Genomic DNA, 27,511 nt, shown 5'->3' with positions numbered 1-27,511 from the left:
ACAAGCCTTTGTACTTCCTCTGCACTGAGACCCTGGGTTAATGGGTAGCAGGATGATGCAGCTGCACCAGGAATCAGGGAAGCTCTGGGAGACTGGAAGGGAAGGTGAAATTTTTTGAGAACATCTGAAGGCACAACACCCACAAAAGGGAAATCTCTTCTGTCCCGCTTCTGGCTGAAGGGAAGCGAAGGCTGGACACTGCTGGGGACCTGGTCTTGAATCACCTGCAATGCTTCTGGGGAAGCATGTGCTGCATTGCCCACATGGACAACCTGCCCTTATCCAAGGTAGAAGTAGCAATGTTAGACAATGGAATGGCTTCTTGCAGTCCAACTAGGCGAAAGCTTTAATGATGGAGATTTGAACAGCCCAAGGATAGAATTTTTGTTAAGATCTTGAGCAAGAGAGTCTTTGCCAAGGCAGCATGTGTCTTCCTTTAGCTCATGCAACTCCATCACTTGTGATCCTATGTCCACAGTTTGCTCCCAGTTTGTTCCCTTTCCTTACCTAACCTAAAACACAGTCCACCAAATGGAGTCATTTCCTTCATTTCCCTTTTCTTTCTTTCCCTTCTGTGGGAAGGAGTTTGCTAAGGGCAGAGAAAGAAACTTCAAATTCAGAACTGCGTTTTGTCAGCATTTCTCAGGCTTGTCCAAAGAACAAGAGAGAAGTAATCACCTCTCGAGATCCTTCTGCACCTTTTATGTTCTTGTATTTTTAATGACTGTACCATCACAGGCAAAAAAGACAGTGTGTATGTATCTTTTTTGTGCGTGTGGCAGAGGACAGAAGATAAATGATTGGAGTAAGTATGGCTGTACACAGTAGTGCAATCACACTCTGAGCTACGCCACCAGCCCCATTAATCACCTCCCCTCTTCTCTGTATCTCAGCTCCTTTCCCCAGTGCGTGACATACACCATGTCTGACTTCCAGAAGGCAGCTGCTCCTGGTGATTTAAGAAACCTTTTGGATTCTGAACCACCAGACAGGGATCAGGAAGTCAAGAAACAGTCACAAGCAATTAGGAAGCTGTTTACTGCAGCTAGGATTTAAGGGTTTTTCTTGGGGGGAAAAAAAAAAAGAAATCCATTGATTTAAAGGGATGGGCTGAAGAACGCACCAAAAGGCACACCTTTCCTCTTCCATTTCATCACTTTTGTTTCAATTCAGTATAAAAATTCATAGTTTTAATATTTAATGATAGTTCTTTCTCATTTCTAGATCAACAGTGAAAGCATGAGACATTCACTGTGTCAATGTATGAGGGACTGACCACCACAGAGATAATAGCTGACTACTGATAGTATTTAAATGGTTCTGCAGTGGGATAGATGATGGAAGCACTGAAAAACTCTAACTTCAAATTTTGCTGCTCATGTAGAAAGGTAGCAATTAAATGAACAGAAAAACCCAGGGCTATCCATCTCCTGAGGTGTGCTAACTTTGCAGTGGATGCACCTGACAAAAAAATAATTACAAGCTATTTGTCCAGTCTCTACAGACTATTTGCCTTTCTGAGAATCCAGCCAACTACATCTCTGTATATCTTACACTATATATATTTCCCATAAAAACTCAAAAATATATTTCAGTTAGAGGTGTTCAAAAGAAAGAATACTTTGTTTTACTGAATTAGCTACAATTCTTTTCTTGTCTTTTATTTATTTTTTTTAAGTAGTCCAACAAAATGCCACGATACTCCTCTTTACCTTTGGCTACAGCTCTCCTATGGACAGTATAGCTTGTCTCCAAACTCAATCATTAGGTGTCAGCCTTGGTGTTATTACGTACATCCTGCATTTTTCAGTCAAGCTTTTGAGGTTAGAGAAAGAGACTATGGGAACAGAAAAGGAGTTAAGTCCCAGTCTTGCAGAAATTACCTCCACCACACATACAGCCTGTATAATTTTACTTGAAACAGTGTCCCTGATGGAATATATGTGTGGGTAAAGCTCTGCACATACGTATGAGTTCACAGTGCTGTGGGACATAGGCCATAATTCTTCACCTTTGAAGTCAGTGGGAGCTTTAGGCAGAAGAAAGAGGAAGGATTGTGTGGTGGTTATGACACTACCCTGAAAAAATGGTTCCGCTCCCATGGGTGACATATATCTCTTGCATGATCACAAGCTTGTCATTTGGGTTTAGACCTTCAAAGGAAATTCAGCACTTAACCTCCACTAAATATCTTTGAAGCATTTGGCTTTATTCCTCCTGTCTCTCAAAAGCCCATCTGTAAAATGGGGACAACAAGACTTTCCTACTTAAGAACAGATTTTACATAAAAGGCCTTGGCTGAATCTAGACAGGACCTAAAGGAAGATCCAGAGTCAGAGATGATGCCTAGCAGTAACTGCTCTTCCCATAAGTACGCTGTGCAAGGAGGCTGGAATTCTGCTGCAATCATTATCATAAGAACTAACAACATACTTTTGCTTAGAAAACTGCAGCAGCCATATCTCAAAATCTGTGCTAGGCTGTCAACTCTGTCTACAGAGACAGATACAAAGAAAAAGAGAAGGAAGATAAATTGGTCTGGAGCCTTTTATCACTGTTAACTTAATTAAAAAAAAAGAAAAGAAAAGAAACAAACAAACTGCTAGGGATTATTGCCAAAGTTCAACTGCAACTTCATAAACACTGAACTATATTTGAGAATATTTTTTTATTTACAGTTTTTTAATATTGAGAGAAGTTCTCTGGACAGAGGCACAATGGGGGAGAGTTGCTGATATCTATCTGAAAATAATTTTTTTGGACGCATCTAAGTACTGCCAACTTTGGTTAACATTGTTTCCCTGCTTTGGATCCACTGGCTGCAGCGCAGCAGTACTCCCAAATCACTGGTAACATATTTAGCCTTATTCTCTTCCAGTGATGCTAGCCTATTTCTGGAATATGCTTTCAAATTGTGCAACTGTATCAGTGAAAAACTAGTACCATCAATATTGAATATTGGTGGTACAATTGGTGGACATCAGCATAGCAAAGCTAGATATTATGGTCTTATGTGGTGTGGTTAGTGGGATGAGGTTGCTTGGCTGCAGGCAGGGATAGTCTTTACTCACATCTGTAGGTGGAGAAGAGGAAGCTGAGGTACAGAAATGGGAAGCCAACCCCACTGCCATGGACAATACTGTCCTCTCAGTAACCCCCTTTAGAAATAAAATGATTCTAAATATATAGAGACAACTAGTGTCCACAACTGTGGTATTCCCTCATAGCCCTTTGGTTATATGACTGGACTGAGATTTCCCACTTTGTGGTTAGGCACATGGTACCTTAGACAACAAAGCCAATAAGGAAAATCAAGGTTGATTTCCCCTTTAAAATCTTCCTTTTGTAAAGTCTTTCCAGATATCATCTTCCCTCCTGTCTTGATCAACCCTCTCCAGTTCTGAAAATCCTCTTTCCACACATTCTCCTAGTAAGCAGGAAACTAAGGGGTTTCCAACCTCATCTTGTGTTCAGAGTTCAAACTCTAACTGCTGTCAGCAAGTACAGAATCATCACTCATCTATGCGGGGGAATCTCTTCATCACAAGAATCTACTTGTATGCCTTACATGCCCCTCTCTCCCCAGAGAGTTCACAGGGAAAATACAGAAAATGGAGGTGGACACACTCATGGTTACAGAGCAAGTCTATGGCAAAGCAGAGAACTGGCCATCAACTTCCTGAACTCCAGTAGAGCAGCTAAATACAAAACCCATCTATCTTTCACCGATAGGACACCTCAGCAAAACAACTCTGCCTCCACACTAATAATCCTTATCCCTGGTTGTTAGCAGGGAATTGGTTCCAGATCACACTGACTACGTTATTTTTTTATATGAAAAAGACTCAGTTCTTTTTATTAATCTTCTAGTTTATGAGGTTTATGTGGGCAGAGGCCAGAAGACAAGTAAGGGATCACACTTTGAAAGATTACTCTTTGCAACCACATAGGTCAGAAACTTTTATGTGGTCTGAAACAATAGTGACGATAAGAATCACCAGAGCTGACAGCACAGCTTACGCTGGCTTCCAAAGAGCCGGGGCAGCGTCGTCAAACCTGCCAGCTCTTCTGAGAAACCAACAGCCCTAAATTTACACCAAAGCTTTCTGGGTCAGAGGCTGAGCTCTCAGCCTTAGTTATCATTCGTTTATGATGGGAGGATACACTCCTGTTAACCGGCCTCAACAGGGCATTGTGTCTTTTTCTTACTGAAGTGCTGCAAAATATATGGCTCCAGACTTGGAAGGCACCTGTTTCCTCCCGATTTATGGACCCTTCTGACATCTGGAAGAGCAATATCCAGTTACTACAGCCTCTAACTTTAAGAACTCAAATAGTGCACAGCAAAGGGTCAGCGATAGCAAGCCCGTCCAAGAGGAGAGTGCAGCTGCTGAAGTGACGAACACCATTGCTAGCTCTGCTAGTTTTCCTCCAATGCTGCAGAGTTTCCTCCTGATGAAGACCTTTGTTGGCTAAGGAGGGAGGTGTCTAGTTAATCTGGTTTGGCCTAAAGTTGGCAGCTGTCAAGACAATCACCTTCCAGCATGTTGTGCAAAATGGAAATGAAGAAGGAGCTCTGCAAAACTGTGTACAGCTCAGGGCATGTTAGGCAATTAACTCACCCTTTACCACCCACTGCTTATGAAACTTTCGCTCTTTTAAGCACCAAAATTTAAAGGAATGTATTAAAAGCTTGAGTGGTCTGTAAAGGGAGTCTCTGAATTTTAGGATAAGTAAGTCCCATCCTTCATTTACTTTTCCCAGGGCAAACATCTATCCAAGGTGAAATTGATGCTGGGAAGTCTGTTACATCTTGCCTGTCACTGAGGAGGGACTACATATAACCTGCAACCGAACCAGTGGTGGCATGATACTGGAGTAGAACAGTAAAGCTGATTCAGACTGACAAATCTGTTTACCTACTTTACGGAGTTAGAAGTGACCATAAAATTGGCTGAGCAATGGAGTAACAGAGGGAACTGGAAGGTGAGAAGGGAGTACATTACATTACAGGCACGTCCAGCACATCTTACAGGACATAGTCAGGCTAGGTGTGCTAAACTGGTGGATTTTTGTCCTGCTGAAATGGTTTGTTAGAAGTATACCCTGACACCAAACTTGGATACAGAATTAGTTTGACTGGAAATCACAGAATGCTTAAACATATTCCCAAGCTGCGCTCATCAAATTTTGTTCTTGCTCCATTGCAGGAAGCAGAGCAGCTCTCAAGGGAGAATGCTCACTGCAGCCAGGGCCTTGATGTTTTGAGAGTGCATCAAAAAATAGTCGTGTTTCTCCCACCCACGATTGCCCACCCACTCGCCCGCCATGCTCTGCTGCCATAACTATCCTTGCTCCAGGGAGCACTTCAGGAAGTGCTGCTAGGGTTTGGACTAACTCAGCATTTCCACTGCTGGAATGGATTTTCCATCATGTCCCTTGGCTTAGTGTAAGTCTATAGTATCCTAAACCTCTGAAAGCAGGAAACGACACTGAAAACCCACAAGGCAAAGGGTCAGCTGTCTTCCCCTCAGCAAAAAGCCTAGCCTTGTGAACCAGGAGCAAACAGAGTGGGGTGTCACAAATCATGTATTTTCTGGCTGACTCTTTGCAAACTTGGGCACATCAGTTTTGAGCGTTTCTGCTTCGGTTAAGCATGTCAAATTCTCTCTGAGCTAAAGGCCAACAAATACTTTCACAGGGCTGAAGGAATGTGTTGCACTGATAAGGGTCTGAGTTTTCATTCTCTGAGTGGGTGTTTGGACTCCCGAGGCCAACGTTAAGGTCTGCCTGTCTCTCACACCTGTATGCTGCATCACCGTGCGGCTATCAAGTTCGGGCTGTTGGAGACGGTCAGTGAGCTCAGCCTTCATGCCAGAGACCAGCCGTGAAGTTGGCTCTGCTCTTTCCTAGCACAGTTTCCTTTGTCCACTGTCTCAGAGAAAAGCAGCACAAGGCTGGATTAGCTGCGAGCAGGGGACTCAACCCCAATAGCCTATCTATACCTTTTTTCCCAGGCACCAACAGTGGCAGGAAGAGGAGAAAAGGAAGAAATGATTGATTCCCCTCATAAATCCAATATTTCAGGGCTGAGGGCAGCATCAAAAAACTATTAAGGATGTCTGGATGAGACTGGAGGGGAAAAAGGACAAAGAAATCCAAAAGAGCACAAGGAAAGTCAGTATAAGAGCAAGTACAAGAGCACCTCTGGGCTGCCAGCTATGGCTGGGAGCTAATCCCTGCCCACAGCCCTCTTGTATCATTGCTTACGGTTCCTACATGGTGCAGGTCACACCAGCAAGCTTTCTGCGATTGGTCTACACAATGTAAAGCTAGCTCAGGCATCTCTGCAACTTGAGCATACAGAGAGCTTTGAAACTCAGTTGCAATTAGTTCAGCTCTATGAGCCACTGGAGCATCTAACTGTATCAATGCAGAAGAATTACAAATGGGAGAAGACCTAAAGGAACAAGGTAGGCTGAAGGACAGTGACTTACCTTCTCCAAGGCTAATACAGGATGCTTTTAAAAAAACAGTGGGTGAAACAAAAGCTGCAGGCACCATTCCCCACCTGACTAAACTTGTCAGCAGGCAGGGAGAGCTGGCAGCTCCCGTGAGCACCAGGAAGCATGTGTCCCTGCACCGTCAGCCCCAGCTCATGTGCCCAGCCACCGTTCCCATCAGCCCCCACAGCCACACTGTGGGTGCTCTTCTCCCAAACAGCACTTAGCCCAACTATAGTCATGTGCCCTGCCTGTTTTTACATTCTCCTCCTATACAGTTAGGCTGAAGGGAAGCATACTTAAAAAAAAAAAAAAAAGAGAGAGAGAAAAGTCACAAGGATGGACTTTTCATCTCTTAAACAGCTTGAGAGAAGAGTGGGGAGGGTGATACTTTTATCGCTGTTAAAAGACTTTCAACAAATCTCTGAGAAGTCATGACCTCCATGTATGTTTTCTATTTGTTTTTCCACAACAGTTAAATAGTTGCTTTCCAGCACTTAAAAAAAAAAAAAAAAAAAAAAGGCCCAACACCAGCCTTCCCTTCCCCCAGGCCTCCTTCCCCACCCTAGCCCTGCTCCCCTTGGTAGCCATGCCAAAATATGCAGCCGGCCTCTCTATCTGAATGAATGTTTTGATTAAAGAAGTCTTAACAAAACACAGTCAGAACAATGATCGCAGCCCCCTTTCTGCAAGCCTCACCCAACTATGCAGTGTATATTTAGGACCAGATTACAGGGACCTGTTCATTAATTGAATAAGGATGACAAGCCTGCTGTGTATGCAAATGGAGGTTTGAGTTTCAGTGGGGAGGGTAGATTTTAACTACCTAACAATACTGCTGCCCTATTTAAAACCCTTTAACTTTTTTTTTTTTTTTTTGAGGCCATTTTTTTCACAAGCTTGCAAACATATGGAAAAGTTCAAGTTTTTCTATTTCACTTCCAAATGCTTTGTTTCCTTCAACAAAGAAAAAAATTGTTTTTGTTCTGACACTAAAACCATCACCTATTATATTGCCATGACACCCAAGTAAAGATACTGATCAAAGGACACAGCAGGGCAATAAAGCGAAAAACCTGTGGCCAGAAGGTTTGGGTTTGGGGGTTGGTTTATTAAAGCTTTCCAATTCTTCTTCCAAAAATATTTTTCATTTTGTCTTCTGCTAAACACTGGGAGTTGGTCAGTAGAAGGTACAAACTCAGGTTTGGTTTGTATGAATATACATTGTTCAAGGCTCTTTAGCCAGTTTCTTCACGTCCCCATTTGGTAAGATGTTAGAGAAAGCCTCACTGTTTATATTAAGGTTGCAACATAATTTTAACCCAAGTAAAGTGCGATCCAAAAGATACAGTTTGTAAAATGCCAGCAAAATTCCAGGCAATTTAGCAAGGAGCAAAAAAGCAGGCTAAAAAGAAGTGCTGGTTAAGAATGCAGCAGCAGCTGGATTGGACTTGAGACCTACAGAGCAGACACCTTGACACGGTGCTGTGCCAAGAGACAGCACTGCCCTCCTGGCCACTCCAAGCAAAATCTCAGGCTCACCCCAACCCAACTAGTCCAAGCTGTCTATCCTCGCAGGCATCTGTTAGGAACTGGATAATGACTTCAGAACTAGTTTGATTTTTTTTTAAGCTGGGATTGTTTGAGAAGCCTAGAACAGGAAATAATGATATAGAACGTCTCCAAGAGAGCTTTTCAATATGGAATGGATGCTAGCCAGGAGAAAAACAAGGAATAACTCAGATGAAATCAGTGAAGTAGAGACTGAATCATGCTTAGTTACCCTTCAAACCAATTTATTTGCAGTTAGGTGGTGGAATGGTATTGGCTTTGACTGTGCTTATCAGCAGTCATTGATCCTAGAGGAGAAAACAGAAGTTGCAGGTTTGAAGTCACCATCAGATGGCACAACTGGCTTACACAAGAGAACCTGACCTCCAGTGTAATCCACAATAACAGTGCCACAACAATTCTTGGTCAGACAAGGAGAACACAAAACCACAGTCTTTTTGGATAATGTTTGAATTCAAATCCTGTCAAGTCAGTCAATCAATTTGCCCCCTCTCCCCTCTTCTTCCTCTTTGTTTTCTTTTCTCCCTCATAATAAGGTGACAAAAATGTCTTCTGGATGAAACACAAAGGCCAAACAGCATTTAATCACAACATATTGTTAAAAAGCTAACAAGCCTTTCATTTCTCTTGAATAAGTCTTTCCGAGGAACACTTTATAAACTAGTTCTTTGAAAACAGGGGTTAGTGTAAAGGCTTTACTGCAAACATACAACAATGTACTGAAAGCAGCATGCTACTACCTGGAATTCCAAATGCTTTTTTTCCCCCCAACCACTTTCATATCCTGTTACAGTGAATTCCCATACAAGTAAATACAAGTATTCAAAAATCCTTAAAAATTTTTAACATGCTTCAGCCATTTTCAGTAGCTGAAAGTGTTTCTTTTCTACTAACATGGCAACCTTTGCCTTTAATTTTCTTGTTCCCATTTTTCCTCCTACTTATTTCCTCTATTTCCCATCACTTTCTCCACAGAAACTGGAAAGAGGAAGGAAGGAATTTCCAAATTAAGAACTCTAAATGCAAACATGCAAAGAAAAATATCAAGCAAAAACCTATTTACATAAACTGTAGAATGAAAATTGAAAATGTTCCATACTGTTCAAAAAACCCAATCAAACAAAAAATTCTCTATGTGTTTCAACCAGCACTATCATCAAAAAATAGACTTAACTTTCACGATCTGGATCTGTAACCAATTTTATGAACCACATAAAATATAATATTGTTCCAATCTAGAATCTGGTTCTGACATAATATAAAAATTAGACTCCCAAAATTTTGGCTCTGCTTCTGCTTGCCTACTTCCAAATGCTCATGATATACCAAGACACAAAACTGGGATTCAGGCTAAGTGGAAAGAAAGTGCAATCCAATAATGACAGATGAGCAGTTCTAAACCACGGGAAGGCATCTTCTCTCTAGCAGCATCCCTCTCCACAGCCCAAAGAGCAGAAGGTAGTGGTAGAAGACACTTACTCTGCTCATTATCACGGGCACAAGCGGTTCTGAACGAGCACATTAAATACAGTTCTGCCAAACACACAGGCAATGTTGGCACTGCCATTGATTTCAGTAGTAAAAAATGCTTATGGAAGCGTTACTTCTTGCCTAGACCCAGAAGAAGAAACTCTTGGGACCAGCTCACTTGGCACCCAGGACAACCTTGCACTTGTTTCGCTGGAAAGCCTTATAATCACTCCCCCTGGAAGGACAAGAGGCTGTGCCAACTCGTCTGCACTTTATTACAGCTGAAAAGGATAAGATGTTTCCAAAGCGTTACATTACAATAGCTGAGCCTTCATTTTATGGATTTATCTTCCTTTGCCCCAGATAAAACTGCATTCCTTGGACAAATTAAGTCTGCTTATCATTCAGCACTCTGCGTAATGGTCTCAGCTGTGTGTTTCTGCATTTACTGAAACCAGGGCATTCCACAGATAGTTTCATTGATTTGAGAAGCAAGCCAGAAATTCAGTTGTATTCTATCCAAAATGAGAACGGGGCAAATTAATGATGTAATCAGAATTATCAGACCCTTAAATCTTAAAGGACAGGTTTAAATGCAGGATGATAACATTTTTAAAGGAGTACATAAGACAACCTAGCAATTTGTAAACAGCTAGCGTAGCACAAAGTGACATACCAAAACTTTTCTTTTTCAGTTTAGGGAGGCTGACTATGCTGACATGGTGTCAGCTGATGGATCTCAACTGTCACGTTATCAGGACCATCACATGCTTTTCAGAAGCCAATGCTCACTACCAAAATGCTATATTTCAACATGAATGCATGGTATTTTGAACTGCAGAGGTAACTCAGGATTTCCCTGATGTCATTCTAGGAAGTTATGCAAAAAGCTTAATTGTTTTTGATGGGTGCAGTTTTAAGAAATAGGCACAGTGAGCCCTCAGGACCCAAAAAGGGTTGAGAAAAGCAAGTCTGCAGGCTGTGGTGACTGACAAGCAACTTCACTGTGTAGACCGTTCGTCTCCACAGGATGAAGCCAAGACCTTGCCTCCCTCCTGGTAACAAGAAGGTGTAGTCATTGTATTCAGGTGAATATAAAGCCTGTAACTGGGTTATTCACTGGCTTGAATTTCTTCGATTTAGTATCCTGATGATGGCCAGGCCCACTGACTCTTGTACAAAGCCTACCGAGGGCATGTAAAGATTCTCAATTAGTTCATCGGGCTTTCAACATGGCCCAAAGCACATACACAGCATAAAGGCACCCTACATGGCAGATGCTTTGTAAGCAGCAGGTATGGCTCTTGCCTTGTATTGATAACCCTAAATGGGACAGACACATGGTAAGAAAGTATGCGGTGGGACCTGGCTTGAGGAAAACAGTCTATAATGTATGCAGTAAGCCACACGCCTCTGACATGCCAGATCAGTAATGAGAGGAGAATCTGTCCTCTCTTGGAGAGGTGCCTTTCCTTGGGACAGAAGAAGGGTTGAAGACAGAGAAAAAGTAACAGATGGAAATCAGAAGTGAAGTTTTCAGGAAGAATTGAAAGAGAAAAAAATTCAGCCGCTACTTTTCGGCTTCTCACTTAATAAAGCGTCAACAGGAATGCAATGAAACATGGAATCAGTAAACTTCATGCTGACAGAATCTGCTTTACAGATTCCTCCTTTGCTTTAAAAAAAAATCTTGAACATCTCAAGATGCACCACAGGAAATAATTGGTGCAAGATATCCCTGAACCCAAAATTCTAGAGCTATCAATTGAAAATGTTTAAGTACAGACCTTTACATCAGATTTAGGGAACAAAATCCAAAAGAAATTCCTCTGCTCCCTACTTGTTCTCATCAAGGCTTCAGACCATTAGGGAATTTCTTAACTGTCTGAGGTTAGGGAGAATTATCCTCTAAAGGTAGGTAATTTTCTGATTTTACACTAACAGAATTTTTGCATTTTAATGCAGCTGATGCTGGACATACTGATCTGAAGTCCATTTTGAGAGCTTCAGGCAGAACACAGAATTTAAAGCTGCTGATCTAATTGACCTTTCCTCATTTCTAGAGAACTTTTCTTCAGAAGAAGAGAAAGAAACCATGAATTCTTCTGGGAGAGAAAAAAAAGTCTGAAGAAAAAGCAAAACACGCCTACCATATCTTTAACTTAGAAATATTTTCTTTTCAGTATCATTTTGACTCTCTTCCCAGAAACTCCAACATAAGTCTCTCAACTGAAAGAGTCACAGGAGAATCAAGTGTTTGCAGAAGACTGTAATTGCAGGAGAGATGTTTCCTACTCCACTTTTGGGTCATAGTCTAACTGAATGAACTCAGTTCCTTTAAAGTTTTATTAAGTTTAAATAAGGATTATACGTTTGGAAAAATGATGCTTGGAAACAAAATTTAGAGAGAAAAAAAGAGAAAGGAATGAGGAATGTAATATAACCACAGGAAAGCAGAGGTGTTTCCCCCCTTTCACTGCTCTTAATTAAAAAAGAAAAAATACTGCAACTGAGAAGGATTTTATTTAACATTCCAGTGTCATCGGTTCTTCTTACTCTGGGACAGGAAAACAGGAAGTACTTGGGGGTTCACTCACATCTGTCCAATTTGGGCTATACCGGGCTCCCCAGGCCCTGTGCGATGCAAGAGCAGAAGAGTTCTCTGGAGTGGGCTGCAGAACTAGTGCTGGGCTCGCGTGGTCACGACCACCCTCTGTGATGACCCTCCCTTCCCACAGAGCAGGCACTGTTCTGACCTGTCATGCTCAGCCTCTCCACTTTGGTTTAGGTGATACTTTTTTCCGGGCTTTTCCTCTCTGGCACCTGTCCCTTCTATTACTGCTGCACTGAGACTGCATATCACCTTGTCAGGGGTCCAACTGGGACACTGCTCTTTTCTCCTGGTGGTCAAGGGAGTTGACAAGACCGACACCGAGAAACTACACCATTTCCTAAAACTCACATGGGGAAGGCTGAAGGGGATCAAGAAACTCATCCAAAGCACCTACAATCAACAGCATTACTATTTCTACTTCTGTCCCTTCTTTCTGTTCTAGGACATACTTTGCTACAAAGGCACCTCAGCATCTTGCAGACCACTACTAAAGATGCTCATTCTCCCCAGATTCATGCTAGAGGAACGCAGGCGGTTACTGCACCTAGATATACTCACCCCTCTACCATCCCCCCACAAGTGACTTTTTCAGTGCCTATTTCTTAAGTGAGTGTATGACAGCTACCTAAACCAATGGCTCTGAGGCTTACATTTATTCTGCAGCTCCCACTAACCTTCAAGGGGTGAGCAGGGATTAGTAACCTCATAAGCAGTGCCCAGAATGAATCCTCAAAGACTGCAAACCACAGACTCCTGCAGGTCTGCCTGACCCTGTGGTACAGAGCTGAATTCCTTGCCTCCATCCTTCACGTAGGCCTTCAGTCTTACAAAAACCCCTTCAATTTAAGTTTTTGTTTCTATGTGGCATTTCAAAGTTGCATTAATGGTACCACTGCTGCAAGGACTTCTCAGACCTCTGAAATGCTGGTTTAGCTGTCAGATATTATAGAGGAATGGGCTGGCTTTCTAGAAACACTCTGACATCTTGCTTCCCATGACTGGTGTGGGTGCTTACCAAAAAGTTAAGTGATGATATGTCTAACTTGAAATGTTTTATAATTTCTCCACACTTGTACTATGATTTTTTTTGCTCATCTGATGAGACCTGTAGTAGACTCTTGTGACACCATAAATCACTATGCTTAGATTTAATGGTTCAAGAGAAGGATCTCATGGGGAATGCTTTGTACGTAATACTTAATTCAGGCTAATCTAATTTGCTAACCAAATGGCAAGGAGTCTCTATGGCAGAGATATCATCCTTCCAAAAAACCACACAGAATAAACTTTGGAATTACCACCATTGGCAAAAATTAACCTGAACAGGGAGTTTATTTACATTTTAATTTTCTATTTTGTTCTGCTTGTAATTAAAAATAAACAGTATAAAGCTGGTTTATAAAAACACTAGCAAACAAAAAACCTCTTTACCCAAATTAAAAGCAACAACCCGTGAGAGAAAAATGCTCCACTGCATTTAGAGTTCTGTAGGGACTAATATACATACAGGGATTTTAATTTTCCACGGCCTGTAAGTGTTATAATCTCTATCAACTGAGTACGCTCTGGGATAATGACTAACACTATTTCTTGAACTCCATTTGGCTGTTGGTTTCTTTCTTCTTTCTTGCACATTGTTTCTAAATTCAGATTTGATCCAAGAATTTGCAGAGATCAAAGTTTTTACAGCACGCTGTTCCTCTCAAGTCTAAAACACAGGTCTGTTATAGGATTTTGCATCAATAAATCACTGTATGTCTTTGAATCAATGTAATCCATGTGAATGGTCAGAACTTGTCTCGGGGACACAGGCGTTATTGCTGGAGTAATTACACAGTTTTCAATAGAGATTAAAAGGTGACAGGACACTCAGATGCCTGGACTGTCTTCACAATTCTACTACCAGTAGTCCATTTTTTGCATTCATGGCTAAGTCCAATTTCCAAAAATCATTATGCCTCTCTCATGTGCTGTGTTTATGTATTACAGGAATAGTTACAATGGCTGCCTTCTCCAAGGTCTTCTGAAGTCTTGAGCTTTCCACCTCTCTGAACTCACACATCACATCTTTACAGAAATATTCTTATCTGAGCTGCTTTCTCCCTTTACTTTTCAGTGTACCACTTTCCAGAAATAACAGTTCCAGAAGCTTCTGGTGCTCAACAGATTTCTATTTTAGTACTGCCACATTAGCCATCTATTACATCCCACTTAGTCATGCTAATCAATGCTTCACTCTCTTGATTCACTGGGACAGCGAGAGGATTTGACTCTATGCATTATCATTCACTTTGCTTCCTGAAAGCTATAGCTGGATAGGCATAACCAGATAGGGAGAAAGAAGAGGCACATAACCATCTGTTCAAGTTTAATAACCTCTAGTTGTTCAAGCCTTTGTCCTTCTGCTCCCATCAAGTGGTAACTTAGTTCTGCGACAGATGCCATGAAAAAGCTGCAGTGGACTTGCGTATTTCCACATAGAATTTTTTAAGAGCACCATACAGGACCTCTAGAAAAACATCTGTGTCATGGAGCATGGCTGGAAGACTTTGCTATCTTACATTTAGGTTGAGGCTGCAGTTATCCTTTCTGTTTCCTCTACGAAATAAGTGACCCACAGAGCCCTGTTCAACTCAAGATAACAATGGAAAGATAGTTAAGATGTCTCAGAGACCTCTACCTAGATTGATAGACTTATCTTACCCTTTCTCAGTTCTCTCTCGAGGTCACAAAATTATCTTGATTTGCACTTACTAATGGTTAACTGGTAGCATGATCTAATAGACTCATTGGCAATATACACAATAACTTATCTACCTACATGGGCTCCCTCCATTAAGTCACTGCACCTAAGACAGGAACTTGGGAGCATTTGTCAAAAAAAGAGGTAGAAGATGACATTCAAAGACTAAGTTTCCATAGAATAAACAGGAAAAAGGAAACAGGAACCTACGTATTAAATGAGAATCTCAGAGTTTGCTCTGAACTATTAGACTAGTCTGGAGGGCTGATTTCAGCTCCATTGAGAGTCTTTAACAGCATTGGATAACTAAGATAAACAGAGACTGAAGGGCTGCCCGAGACGCATACAAAATCATTGAATTACGACATGTTTGAGAAGTTATTTACTTTGTAAAGTATTTATATAAGGCTCACTTCCTCTTCAAATATAAGATCAAATATTATAAAGTTTTTTGCTCCCCCCCTCAATGAGGGGACTATATTGAATAGCCTCACAAACATCCATAATTGACTTTTTTCAGGCATATTCTTCAGAAAGTTTTCCAATCATTCACTTCCCCAGAGCCAAAGCAATACCAAGGAAAAACCCCTCTCCATGTGTGTCTCATTTGTCTAGTGAGAGAATGAAAGAATAGGGCACCAAAAGGAAGAGAGAGAAGAGGAGATGGTATAAAAGTGATGATCGCAAGACCGGATTATTAGTCTTTGTTCTGTTATAGGCACCTGATAGGCCTTATACCAGGCTCTTACTCTGTTCCTCAATTCACCAGCTGAATTATTTTCTCTTGTCATATGATACATGCAAGATGCAGTGCCGAGGGGAACTATGTATGTGACTACCTGATAAAAACAGATGCCAAGTGCTTTAATGAATACAGGACATTATATCCAGCATAGAAGACTTTAGATCAAGGATTTGGCAAAAGGATACTTCTCAGTTTGGTAAGGCAGAGTACTGTCACGTCTACAACAGCTGATTTATACTCAAATCAGTTGGCCCATCCACACTTTTGCTTACCTGAGAAGTGTCATGATTGAATATGACAGCATTCAGGTCTCCACAGTTATAATGCTTGATGAGATCTTCCGTGGTATATGGGGCCTGCAAACTACCTGCTCGGAGGCTTTCATGTTGGAGTAAAGTTTGGTTTAGAGCAAACAGCACCTGCAGAAATGCAAACAACAAAAATAGGGATGAGTTAAGGATGTTTAGAAATCACAAGAGCAAAGCCTGAGAGGTCAAATTTTGAAAAACCTCCGGATAGTCCCACCTGAGGTCCTTTGACCCCTCCTATGCAACAGTAACAAAGACTGATTTTTAGGCATTCCCAGCTGGAAGGGGAGTCAGAAGCAAGGCTATCTGCTTGCAGACCTTGCTAATGGCCCTTGATACTCCTCACCAAAAACTGCTTTACAACACATATATTGCTGGGAGATCATTGTGCCAAAGTGGTCTGAGGACCTCTGAGCTAAATCTGTGGACAACTTGGACACAAGAAAGATACTGGAATAAAAGCCATCAAATTAGGGAACTTTCGTTGTCTCTTTCCTATAAACTAGTTTAAATTCAAAGTCCAAACTAAGTTGGAAGTTTCTTGATAAAAATCAAAGCCTTCTAAACTTCTGAAGTTACACTTAAATTATGGAGATTTTCTTCATGCTAATAATACTGGAAACTTTAGGAATTAAAATTCATTATTAGTCTCCCTCCTTCAGCCTTCCCCCTCCACCTACCCTTTTGCAAAGTGGATAGAGGTACTGGTTTGTCATACTGCCACAGCAGACTAGAGTGTCCTCAGTAAATTTGAAAATATGAAATGGACACTTTTACAGAGAAAACAAAAGCACTCTTTACTATCTAAATTTGGATAATCAAGGAAAAATTGTCCATAAAGCCAATATTTTTTCTTGCATTACATAAAAGGCTACTAAAGTCCATGTGAGCTACCACATCTTTTTATATATTTGTGAAGGACTGTGGGAGTGATTTATACTGATTACTGAACTACTGAGTCTGAACTTTCAATATTCAGCTTTCCAAGAATTCTCCAAGGAAACCTGATAAAAAAGTAGATGAGCAATCAAAAGCACAGCAGTTAAGACAGTGAGTTTATCACAAATTACAGAAATAAGTGAACACACATTTCCTAGAAGAAACTGATCTGTGGCAACTGTGAGTTCCAATTTCTGAAAAGTTATTTTGATGTGTCATCTTGAAGATTATTTTTCATGAAAAAATAACTCTTGCATCCCTCAACCTCATATTTCACCACATTTTCAGCTTCTCTCATTTATAACAGTGCACTCTTAATCACAGTGAATAACAATCATCTCAAAATCTGGATAGAGTAACCCATGCTGAGCTCCAACTGGCCCAGCTAGATTGCAGACTGTGACACAGTCGTATCCTTACCCACATGCTTTACTTTAAGCAACTGAACCCACTTCAAGCAGTGAACCCCAGAGGAGTTTCAAATTAACGATGTACATATGCCTTTGCAATATGGAAGTTTTTATTTGTTTATTAATAAAAATTTCCCATTGAAATTTATCTGAAGGAATCAAAACAGTCAATTGGTCTTACTTCTGCAAAACCTCATGCATACAACAAACTTGACCTGAGAAATTTTAAAAGTAATAATAAAATGCATAATTATCTCCGGTACATTAGAATCATAGAATTGGTAAGGCTAGAAGGGACCTCTGGAGATCATCTCTTCCAGCCCTCAAGCAAGTGGCCCATACAGGCCCATCAAACCCATGACCCTGGCATTATCAGCACCACACTCTAACCAACTGCACTAAACCTAACTCCATAACAGTCTCTTAATACAAAGCTGTTACATGCTAACTAGCATACAAATTCTAGCTGATGGAAAGCAAATATTATTTTTAATTTACTTCAGAAAATATAAAGAGAGGCTTTCAACTGAACCTGTTACACCTCAGTTCTGCAACTGGTTCCCTCTTAAGATCCAAGCCTAAAAGATTTCCTTGTCCACATCTAAGGTTCCCTTCAGGCTTTCCCACAAAGAGCTTTCCCAGTTTTCAAACTTTTCAGTCTAAAGATAAGCATTTCTCAACTTAGTTTTTCTGTAATTTAAAAAATCTGCAGAAAGTACAGTTTAAAAATTTCCTACCCTTTGAAAGGATCTGAGCTTCCCTCACTGTCCCCCAAGGGCTACAGCTTGAAGAGGAAATGGTTCACTCCAGGATTTCCTGGGGATTCTAAACATTTTGATTAATAAAAATAAAAGCTTAGAGAAATGTTGATAGGAAAAGTGAGAGTAGAGGTTTTCCCAAAAAGCTTTTAGTAAAAGCTTTCTCTTTTTTGTTTTTTCAACAATGGATGTTGCTGGATATATATACATACATAGATGTATATGCATACACACACACACACATACACACACACAGAGAAAAATACATACACATATATACACACAACCAAATCCTGAAGATAATAGTGTGTTTTATGATAAAATATTTAGGACAACCTAAACAAATCCTTACTGTATTCTCTATGCTATCTTTCACTCTGGCTTCCTGAGGAAACAAGTCTCATGCAGTCATGCTCTGGGTCTATCTACTCCTAATAAATTTGGAACATATTAGCTGATTTCAGTCTGATTCGCAGAGGGTTAGAGGTCTTAACGATAATTGACTATATGTTCCTTGAAGGTAAGTCCCCAGTTGCAGAAAAGGCAACTTCTGATAAGACACTAAATGATCCCCAAGAGAGGAGGAGTTAATCAGAGTTTACACAGGAGATGAGAGGCCAATGCTCCAGAAATTAGACTTCAGTACCAGTTTTTACATGAGGACATTTATGTTTTCTTTGCACCTACGTAATGAAAAGACCCAGAAACACTGCCTGCCAGCTAAACTGTGGCACTCCGCTAACACTGCAGGGGAGCTAATCTCCGGATTGAAACTAGCAGTCAAAAAGACACTCCAGAGGTTTTACTTTAGGATGGAAGTTAAAATAAGAAACTCAAACACTTGAATATGCTAAAACAAAACTTCAACCACTTCAAGCAGGATTTCTCTGGAAATCAGTTTATTAATAGCCATAAACATCATGCCTTCTGGTCACACAGCTTAAATCAGACTTGGACAAGTGGGGTCTTGCAACCATCACCTGCTCATTTGTTGGATTTGTAGACCTCTTCCATTTGAGTGAGGTTAAATCTACCTTAAAACCTGAATTTATTTTTCCTTACTATTCAGGTAATGCCACAAAAACAACACTGTTTTCTTTCCTTCTCTCTATCATATTATCAGTGACTCCATGACCTCCAGTCCAAATCTCTGAGTTAAATCTCCCAGAGGTGCCCGAGATTACCAGACAACTGATGACTTCAAAATAAACATTCTTAGAGCAACTGCCTGTACATGGTCCCACCTAATAAATATAGCAGACAGTATTTGTCCTGGGAAGCAATGGTAAGTTATGATGTCTCTGGGAGTGTGTATTTTTATTCTCATAATTTATGATCCTTACATACTTGCACTTCGGAAGCTTTTTTTTTTTTTTTTTTTTTTTTTTTTTTTTTTCCCACTGAAGTCCATGGCCCTGGTTTGCAATGGATCAGGCAACTGAAGGTGGTTTTCACCCTGCCAGATACCTTTTTAACCAAGTGATGCCATCCTCCTGTGGAAAGCAGCAATTCAACACAGTGATTTTACTGTGATGTTTGGAGACACCAGTTCAGAGCAGATACCACCAACTCACCAAACCCATGCTACACAATGAACCACTGGCCCAGACTTTTTAGCAGAAATTATTGCTATTTTAAGGATGGAGGAGGCTTGGCCAGGCCATTTCTGCCATGGGAAGGCAGGAGGAAAAGCAGTAGAATGGGAAGAATGGGGGAGCCGGCTATTGCACCATGGCCGAGCTTCTGTGAAAGACCCTTGGGAGGGAAAAAAAGCAACAGAACTCCAACTCTTCTTCCTTAGCGAACCAACTGCTCTTGCCTTCACCTAACAGTATTTGTGTTGCTGCTCTGCTTTTTCCTGTGCTCCTTCATGTCCAGGATCTTGGGCACTTCAGTTGCAGCTGAATCTGCGGAGACGAGCCTGATCCACCCATGTGCAGGCTTACTGCATTCTGCAGGACTCCACAAGGGACCAGGTAAGTATAATTAAGATCTACCTAACAACTTCAGCAATTACCTTGACACACAAGCAATACTTTTCCCCTCTTGGATTACAGAGGTAGAAGTCAAATATTAATGGAAAGCATGGGCTGCAAAAAATCCTCCTTACACATAGATCAACTTGCACATTTAAACCATTTACTTTCAACTTCAAAACATGAAATGTTCAAAAAAAGAAAAAGAAAAAACTCAGCCCCCTTACATAACACAAACAGATAAAACTTGTATTGGGTCTTGAGGTTTCAAAGGGAAGTGGCATTGTATACGAGTGTTGATGTACACACCACAGTATCAGCAATTGTGCAATTTGCTTTGGAACAGTTTGAACTTTGTTTTTGCAAGCCCATGAGAGTAGCTGGAGGTGGGGAGAAGCTGTTTGGTTTTATGTGGTATTTTAATGAGATTTGTTTTTTAGGCAGGTAAACTCATCTCCAAAGAAACAGATCTAAGAAAGCACTGCCACCTTTTCAGGTTAAGAGGGGAAATAAATAGACATAGACCTGAATTGGGCTCAAGAACTCTTAAAAGTTTTCCACTAGAAATCCTGTTGTTCATCATATTGGATTTAGGGAGCACAGCAACCAGCTAGACAAAATTCTGCCTGTTCCAAGGAACTCTCTCAAACCTTCATAAATCATGTGTTAATGTGCCACACGTCTGCGACTTCAGAGTATAAGTTTTAAGGCTGCTGTCAAAAGCACAGTGCAATGTTAGTGATGTGCACAACAGCTAGAGAAATCAAGGCTTTTGTGCAGGAAAGATTTCTCCTTACTCATCTTGCACACATTTGACTCTAGCTGAGAAGAGGGGAAAAAAAAAAAAAAAAAAAACAGAAGACAAAAGTCAAGTTACCCCTTGTCAAATACAGTATCATGTCTGGTTCCTGTCAGCTGTTCATAAGTTTTTTCTCCTAAACAGCGTGAAGAAGGAAATATTCACTATTCTAAAAGACTCTATTCAATATACGGATTCTTCACAATGATCACCACCGAACGCTGGCTCAAAGACACACAAGACAGCTACATTTCTCCAGCTCTACATTTTTAAGACTTTTGCATGGGAGAACAGATTGATCTTGGTTGATTACTTTGTGTTACATCTTCCCAAGCAAAACACTCACGTATTTTGTGAGAAATTATTTTCTTTTGTAACTACATTTTTGGAGCTCCCCAGCTTCTAACAACAGCGCAACTCTTGCTTATCACCTTACCTAGGAGGCAGCACTAAGGATTTCAAACTCACTGCTAAGGTTGCCACGGCCACCTCTTAATTAGTGTTACCACATTCCAAAATAGTGTCATGAAGGAAAAATAGCTTCATAGGCACTTACAATAATGTTAACAAGACCATCTCTAAATAAGATCAGGAAGTTTGATTGCCCGACAAAACAGTCTAGCGGTCCCTAGCATTCTTATGTTCTACTAAATGTAACAAATGTTTACTATTCACTAAATTTTTATATTTTATATTTTACTAAAACAATAGAAAACAATTTCAGGAAGTACACACAACAGAAGAATCAAAATTTGAGTTAATTTGAAAGAAGTAGATCTGTGTTCTTCTGGTGCGCTTACTATAAAGGAGACTTGAGAACATAAGGAAACTGGGAAAACTCTGACCAACTTCTGGTGCTCAGATGAATTTTATTGTTATGTCATGGGGGAGAAATGACTTTCCATTTCTAAGCTTAACCAGGCTGATCTATAAATACTGTAGCTGGAGATATGACATCTACATAGCACCACAATTAGCAAGAAGACTGCAAAAACTAGTTCTTAAATTCTGTATTGATATCTCATCTCTTCAACAGGAGCTATTTTTTTTCTTGTGCTCTGTTCTGGACATGTGCCACCACAATGCAGATACTAAATAAGCATTACTGGAAGTTTTTGCATAACTATCTCCAGCGAGTGTCCAAACTGCAGTTCAAGAGTAGGTATGCCCACTCCCTTGCTCAGTTCAAAGCAAACTGCAATATAAATATTTTGAGGTATACTGTTCTTCAAGAGTAATTATTTGTTGCAATTGTTCTCTCTACTCAAATAGAAAATCAAATATCCACTTTCAGGCCAAAATAATAGCCGGGCGAGGGGGGGAAGGAAAAAAAGAAAAAAGCCCCAAACCCTAAGTCCCTGACTTTCCAAATTAATGGAAAGTAACAAAGGCATTTGCGCAAATCTGCTCAGTTCTATTGGTTTCCAGAAGACGGGTTTCCCCTCTCCTTGAATCTCTTGTGCTGTTGCTAGGAATTAGTGAGCTGTGAAACTCACCTAATGAGGTCAGCATCAGGAAATAGCTCCAAAAAAACAGATCCCTGAGGGCCTACTAAAGGACTCCCCCAGTGTCCTAAAGAAATCCTGGATGCATCGGGACATTGTGCAGCCAGGGCCACGGGAGGAATGCATTTGACTTTGTTGTTGTTGTTTCTATAAAGGGACAGCTAAAGAAAGTGAAACTATTAACTCATCCACTGGAATTTCTGCTCACAAAACCATGCCCCCTGTTAAAGCTCCTCATAAAAGCCTTTCGGCTAGTTGGTTCCATATGTTCCCCAAACCCGCAGTTATTGCTTCTGAAAGGCAGGAGTAGTTAACAGTCTGTGGCTTGGCACTGACCAGGGAGACCCAAGGACCTTGCTTTCTCCCTCTTCCCCCTTTAAAACTGCCAATTAACCAGTTCAATAACAGAGTCTGAATTTGGCCAAGGCGCTTGGAGAACTCCCCCTAACCACGACACATCTTCCTGAGTTAGTCACGGCTGTGATATACAGGCATGGCCCGGGGCAAAGCGTGCATGCCAACAGCATGCAGTCTGCAGCCCCAGGGCTAAATGAGTTTTCTTGATGCTGGGAAAACTGTAAGATTAGGCTCAAGCCTTCAGTCTTTGCACACCCAAAGCTCTTTCGGAGGTTTAAGATTATTTCCAAGAGCTTGAAGAGTATAGGCTTCAACCCACTGACCTTTCTCTTTATGCAAAGCTCCCGTGATGAACTTAGAAGTGTTTTAAAGAAAAAAAAAGTTTGCTGGTATTTTAATTATTTGTTTCATTGAATCAAGGCTTTCAAAGCAACAGAGTCAACCCCTAGACATAAAAAGAATCTTTTGTGATGCACACACCTAAACCTCTGCTCCCTCAGCTTCAGGTCTTCAACACACCATTGCCTTGGCCAGAGCAGAACACTCTTGGTTCATAGCAGCTCTCCTGGCCATTTCCCTGGCAGACCATCCTATGCTACAGCTTCTGCAGAAAGTTACTGGCTTCAGCAGGGGCTGGGACAGGCACATCTTCAGCTCTAACTAGTACCAACTGTATTTATGGCCATTCTAGCAAAGTGGAGAAGGATTTTCTTCAGAGTTTTCTTATCAACTGAAATGTTCCGAACCTAGAGAACGTCCCAAGGAAGCCCTTTGTTTGAGGGTTTTGGTGGGCTATCTGGTAAAATAGGTGAGCTAAATAAAGCTTTTACATGTAGACACTCAAGTCTTCTGTTGCACAAGGCCATGAAGCAAATTAAGACTATCAAAACCCTACTCTAAATTACCATTTTGAAAGCACTTTAGAAACATATCTTTCCTAATTTTTACAGACTATAAACAGTGCACTTTAAAAAGGTCAAAATACCCCAAAATAAAGCTTTAAATATATATACTGAAGTCAGCGGCAGTTGTAAGAGAGACATTAGTGGTACAAACTGAAGGCAAATGTGGCCAACATAAATATGATTCCAAACTGAGTGCATTGTCATAGATGAAGTGATCAGGGAGACATTCACTTTGGTGCTTACCACTCTCCTATTATACCCACTTCCCACATCGGAAGTCAAATTAGCTTCCATAGGAGCAGATATGGTCCCCCTCTACAGAAGGATGAATGTGACTACCTTGCCTAGCAAAAAAGCATTCTTTCAAGCCAGGGAAGAATAAAGCTATTAACCTAGAACATTGAAATGTCTGTCCCTTGAGCATAAAATATACTTAATACAGAACAAAATGCATGTTTATGTACATAAGGTAACGTGGTCTCTCTTCATCATGGGGCCACCTTCCGTGTGCTCCAGGGACTTTTATTAGTGCCTGAAGCATACTAGACCAACTCATTCCTTTTTCTCAGTCAGTGGCAGGAGACAGCAGTAACTGTATACTGGTTTACTGGATTACTCTCTGCTTTGGTTAAATTGCCAAAATTCAAGCTTAGGTGAATGAGTGAAGAAATAATGGGAAGAAAGATCTGCAACTTAATCAAAACTGAAACACTGTAAGGGATAGAATTGCTTCTGTTAAATTTGCAGTCTAAATGTATGGCTTCTGTGGATTTTGCGTGTGGGATTTACTTGCATCTAGTACTCTTGCACAGGCTCAATTTCTTAAATACGGCCTTTTTCAGCTAGGCACATAGATAAGTGATTAAAACCACACTTATCCCTGAAGCCTCTCAGTTTGAAGTCTATGTTTAACAAAGTTACTGAATGAGGACCCAACCTTGCAAACATAAGTAGTTTTATTCCCTGGGTGGTACTAACTTCAATGGGTTAGTTTTGATGACTAAACCTACCCAAAAAGTTAAGCTTTGGCAATGGAGGAGTTATATTCTGAGCAATCTCATTCCACAAATATTTCCCTGCTTTCAGTGCAGGTTGCAGTAACCAACACATTGTCTAGCACCGAAGGTTTCAGATCTAAACTCTTGTTGGTTAGACATTAAGACTGCAGTGTTAGATCTTGCAAACAGAAATGCAAACAGTAAAATAAATTCAGACCTCTGACGCGACACTACATTTTCAAGGGAGACAATGAAGTATTCCTTGTTACAGCTGAACCGAGAGCAGCTCAGAAGAACAAAACAAGTTCTCATTGGAAGCCATCTAAGCTAGGTCATTAAAATGGCAGGTCTGTAAATCTCCTAAATAACAAAGCTCTAGGTACAAAACTGATGTCCAGAATTGCCTGTAACATAAAAAAAAATCCATATTAGTTTTTTAATCAACTCAGACAGAACCATGTAAATTGTTTCCTTCCACATCTTTCTTTATACCTTCTGTATTAACCTGTGGAAATAACAAATTTTCCAGGGCTAAGTTGCTGGCAATTGGGCTTGATTTAACCAGATTCACTGAGTTTTCAAATAAAACTATCAGAAAGCCAGTTAAGAGAAGAAAAGGCTGGCACCCTCAGCTGATGCGAATGGGCTCAATTCCCCAAAGCAAACGGCAAGGCACCACGTGACACCCAACAACAGGCTAAAATGACACATCCAGGCCATAGGGAAGCTGAAGAATAGCTTTGCTCAGACAGAGTAGAGGAAGACAGAGCTGTTTTTAGCCAGGCGATCCCATCGGTCCCAGGTCTGCCTCATCCTTGCCACCCACCCTCCCACAGAGGACGTATTCTACTGTCCTCGAGCAGATCAGGCTCTTCTACTCCCTGTCTCGCGGGTATCTCACTCCTTATTAGCAACCCCCTACACTCCATTTATTTAAGAAGAGCCGGCTGCCTGATCCACGCATACTGGCAGTGACTCCAGTTAGCCATCTGAGCCTGTTACTTCATTCAGCAACTGCATTCCCCAAACTGAGGCCTGGCAGGACGCCTGGGACCCAAAGGGTAGTGCCCACAATCGCTTTCCTCCACTTTAAATGGGCACATTGTCCCCATTTTCAGGATCACCAGTTTCAAAGGGGGCACGTGAAATCCTTCGCAAGAACCTGAAACCACTTTTGCACTTTTGAATCACAAGTAAAATTGTTACCGGACCCATCTGGGTTTTCATTTCTACTTTGTCACAACCGTAACAGAAGGAATGTGGGAACATGCCTGGAGCGGAGCATACAAATTGGCTTGTGCCCTAACGACAATTGAGCTGTAATGAAAGGGGCACCCTCAAGGAGAAGAACAAAGCTCTTGGTGATCTGGGGAACTCCTGGCTTTAGGCACCCAGCCTGAAATATTAAAAAAAGAAAAAAAAATAGTTTAATGATATGCTAAACATCCACCCATTGAAAATCCAACCTGTCCTGGGTATATTTAATTTGGGATTTTATTCATATTACTGCTTAATTTTAAACTGCTTCTTTTTAATTACCAGCTGAAGCTACATAGTAAAATGGGCTAGCCCCACAGGCCTGTTTTTCTTTCTATTATATTACAGTGCAGCAGCAGATTAACTCCTTCGGCTATTCCAGCTTAACACCTTGCAATGCCAGCACGGCTCCATTCCCAGATCGCTTTCCCAGCACGGCTGAAGGGGACAAAAATCTGCTCCTTAATTTCCAATTCCCCACCCAGGGTGTCAACACGAGCAGGTGCCAATCAGTGCACGTTTGCATGCTGGACTGTAAAGCACTGCTGCTCAGGAATGGATGCACTTTTTAGCAAGCCAGACAGATCAATAGCCTCTGGACAAGGACAAACTGTTTGAGGCAACAACTGTCTTGGCTTTCTAGTCTTCACCTTTGCCTGATTGAGGCAGTAGTTGTAGGAAAGGGAGTATTTCTTCAGCCTGAAGGTAACAGCATCCTCATGAGGTCAGCAGGAAAAAAAACATGTCAAGGTTTGGGACAGCATGAGAAACCTTCAAGAGGAAGCAGGCAGGTGAACTGATCAAGGGAAGGGATTAAGTTTAGTATTATTTCAAGTCTGAATGTATTTTATTATGCAAAATGCTCTTGCTGGCAATATATGGTGGACATGGTGAAAAACCACAGAGTACCCTGCATCTGCTAGTAAATCTAGGGCTTGACTTTGCAACCTGCTCACTTCAGGTCTTCTAGGAAAAACATTTTGTTAACCAAGACGGCTGACGGGATTCCACCTGTATGAGGAGCTGGTACTGGGTACAGTAATTCTCAGGGAGGTTCACCAGCACCAAGTTGCAGAACAATCCACTCTTTTTTACCTTGTTCCTAGAAATTCATAGTTATACCCTCAGGACCAGTTTCAGGGTTACAGTCCAGACTTTTTGAAGTAGGTAGTTTGAGGAGTACTGGTGGTCACTGCAGCCTTCTTGCTTTACCCAAGCAAGAGGAGAGGAGGCCGATATGAGAGCAATGCAGTGCGTTGCTTATCACACTGGCAGCTTATGCAAAAGGCTCATTTGCTTACAACTGCCAGGGAAAGGGCTTGATCCAGCATAAACTGAATGGCTTGTATGAATAAAGACTAATTACGTCAACATGTTGCCTTGACCCAAGTGCCATTGGGCCCAGAAAGGACGATCCATCCTGTTCCTCTTACAGTCAGCAGCTGAGTTTGGGGTGCAGAATCAGATCGTGATTAAACAGACAATGCTGTAAGCCATAAGCCAACCCTGTCTTCAGCAAAAAGCCAGAGCAAAGGCAACTTGTCAGGAAACCAATTTGGCAGTGACATTATAGTCCCAAGTAACAATAGTGGGCTACAAAAATCCTATGAATAACTGCTTATTTTTTCAAAGCCTGGAAAAGGGCACTGAAG

The 27,511-nt window shown here is 41.1% G+C and overlaps 1 protein-coding gene across 1 annotated transcript in view; it reads right to left on the bottom strand.

The window, feature by feature from the left end:
* Positions 1-27,511, bottom strand: part of TRABD2B (TraB domain containing 2B) — a 303,657-nt gene that overhangs the window by 124,587 nt on the left and 151,559 nt on the right. The window contains exon 3 of the mRNA XM_062581898.1: positions 15,920-16,066. Coding sequence (XP_062437882.1) covers positions 15,920-16,066 — 147 coding nt within the window. The remainder of the gene's footprint in view (positions 1-15,919; positions 16,067-27,511) is intronic.

This window comes from Rhea pennata, chromosome 8, assembly GCF_028389875.1.
Source record: "Rhea pennata isolate bPtePen1 chromosome 8, bPtePen1.pri, whole genome shotgun sequence".
In the NCBI taxonomy this organism is placed as follows: domain Eukaryota; kingdom Metazoa; phylum Chordata; class Aves; order Rheiformes; family Rheidae; genus Rhea; species Rhea pennata.
The sequence above is the reverse complement of the archived record's forward strand: the minus strand, read 5'-3'. Positions and strand labels throughout refer to the sequence as shown.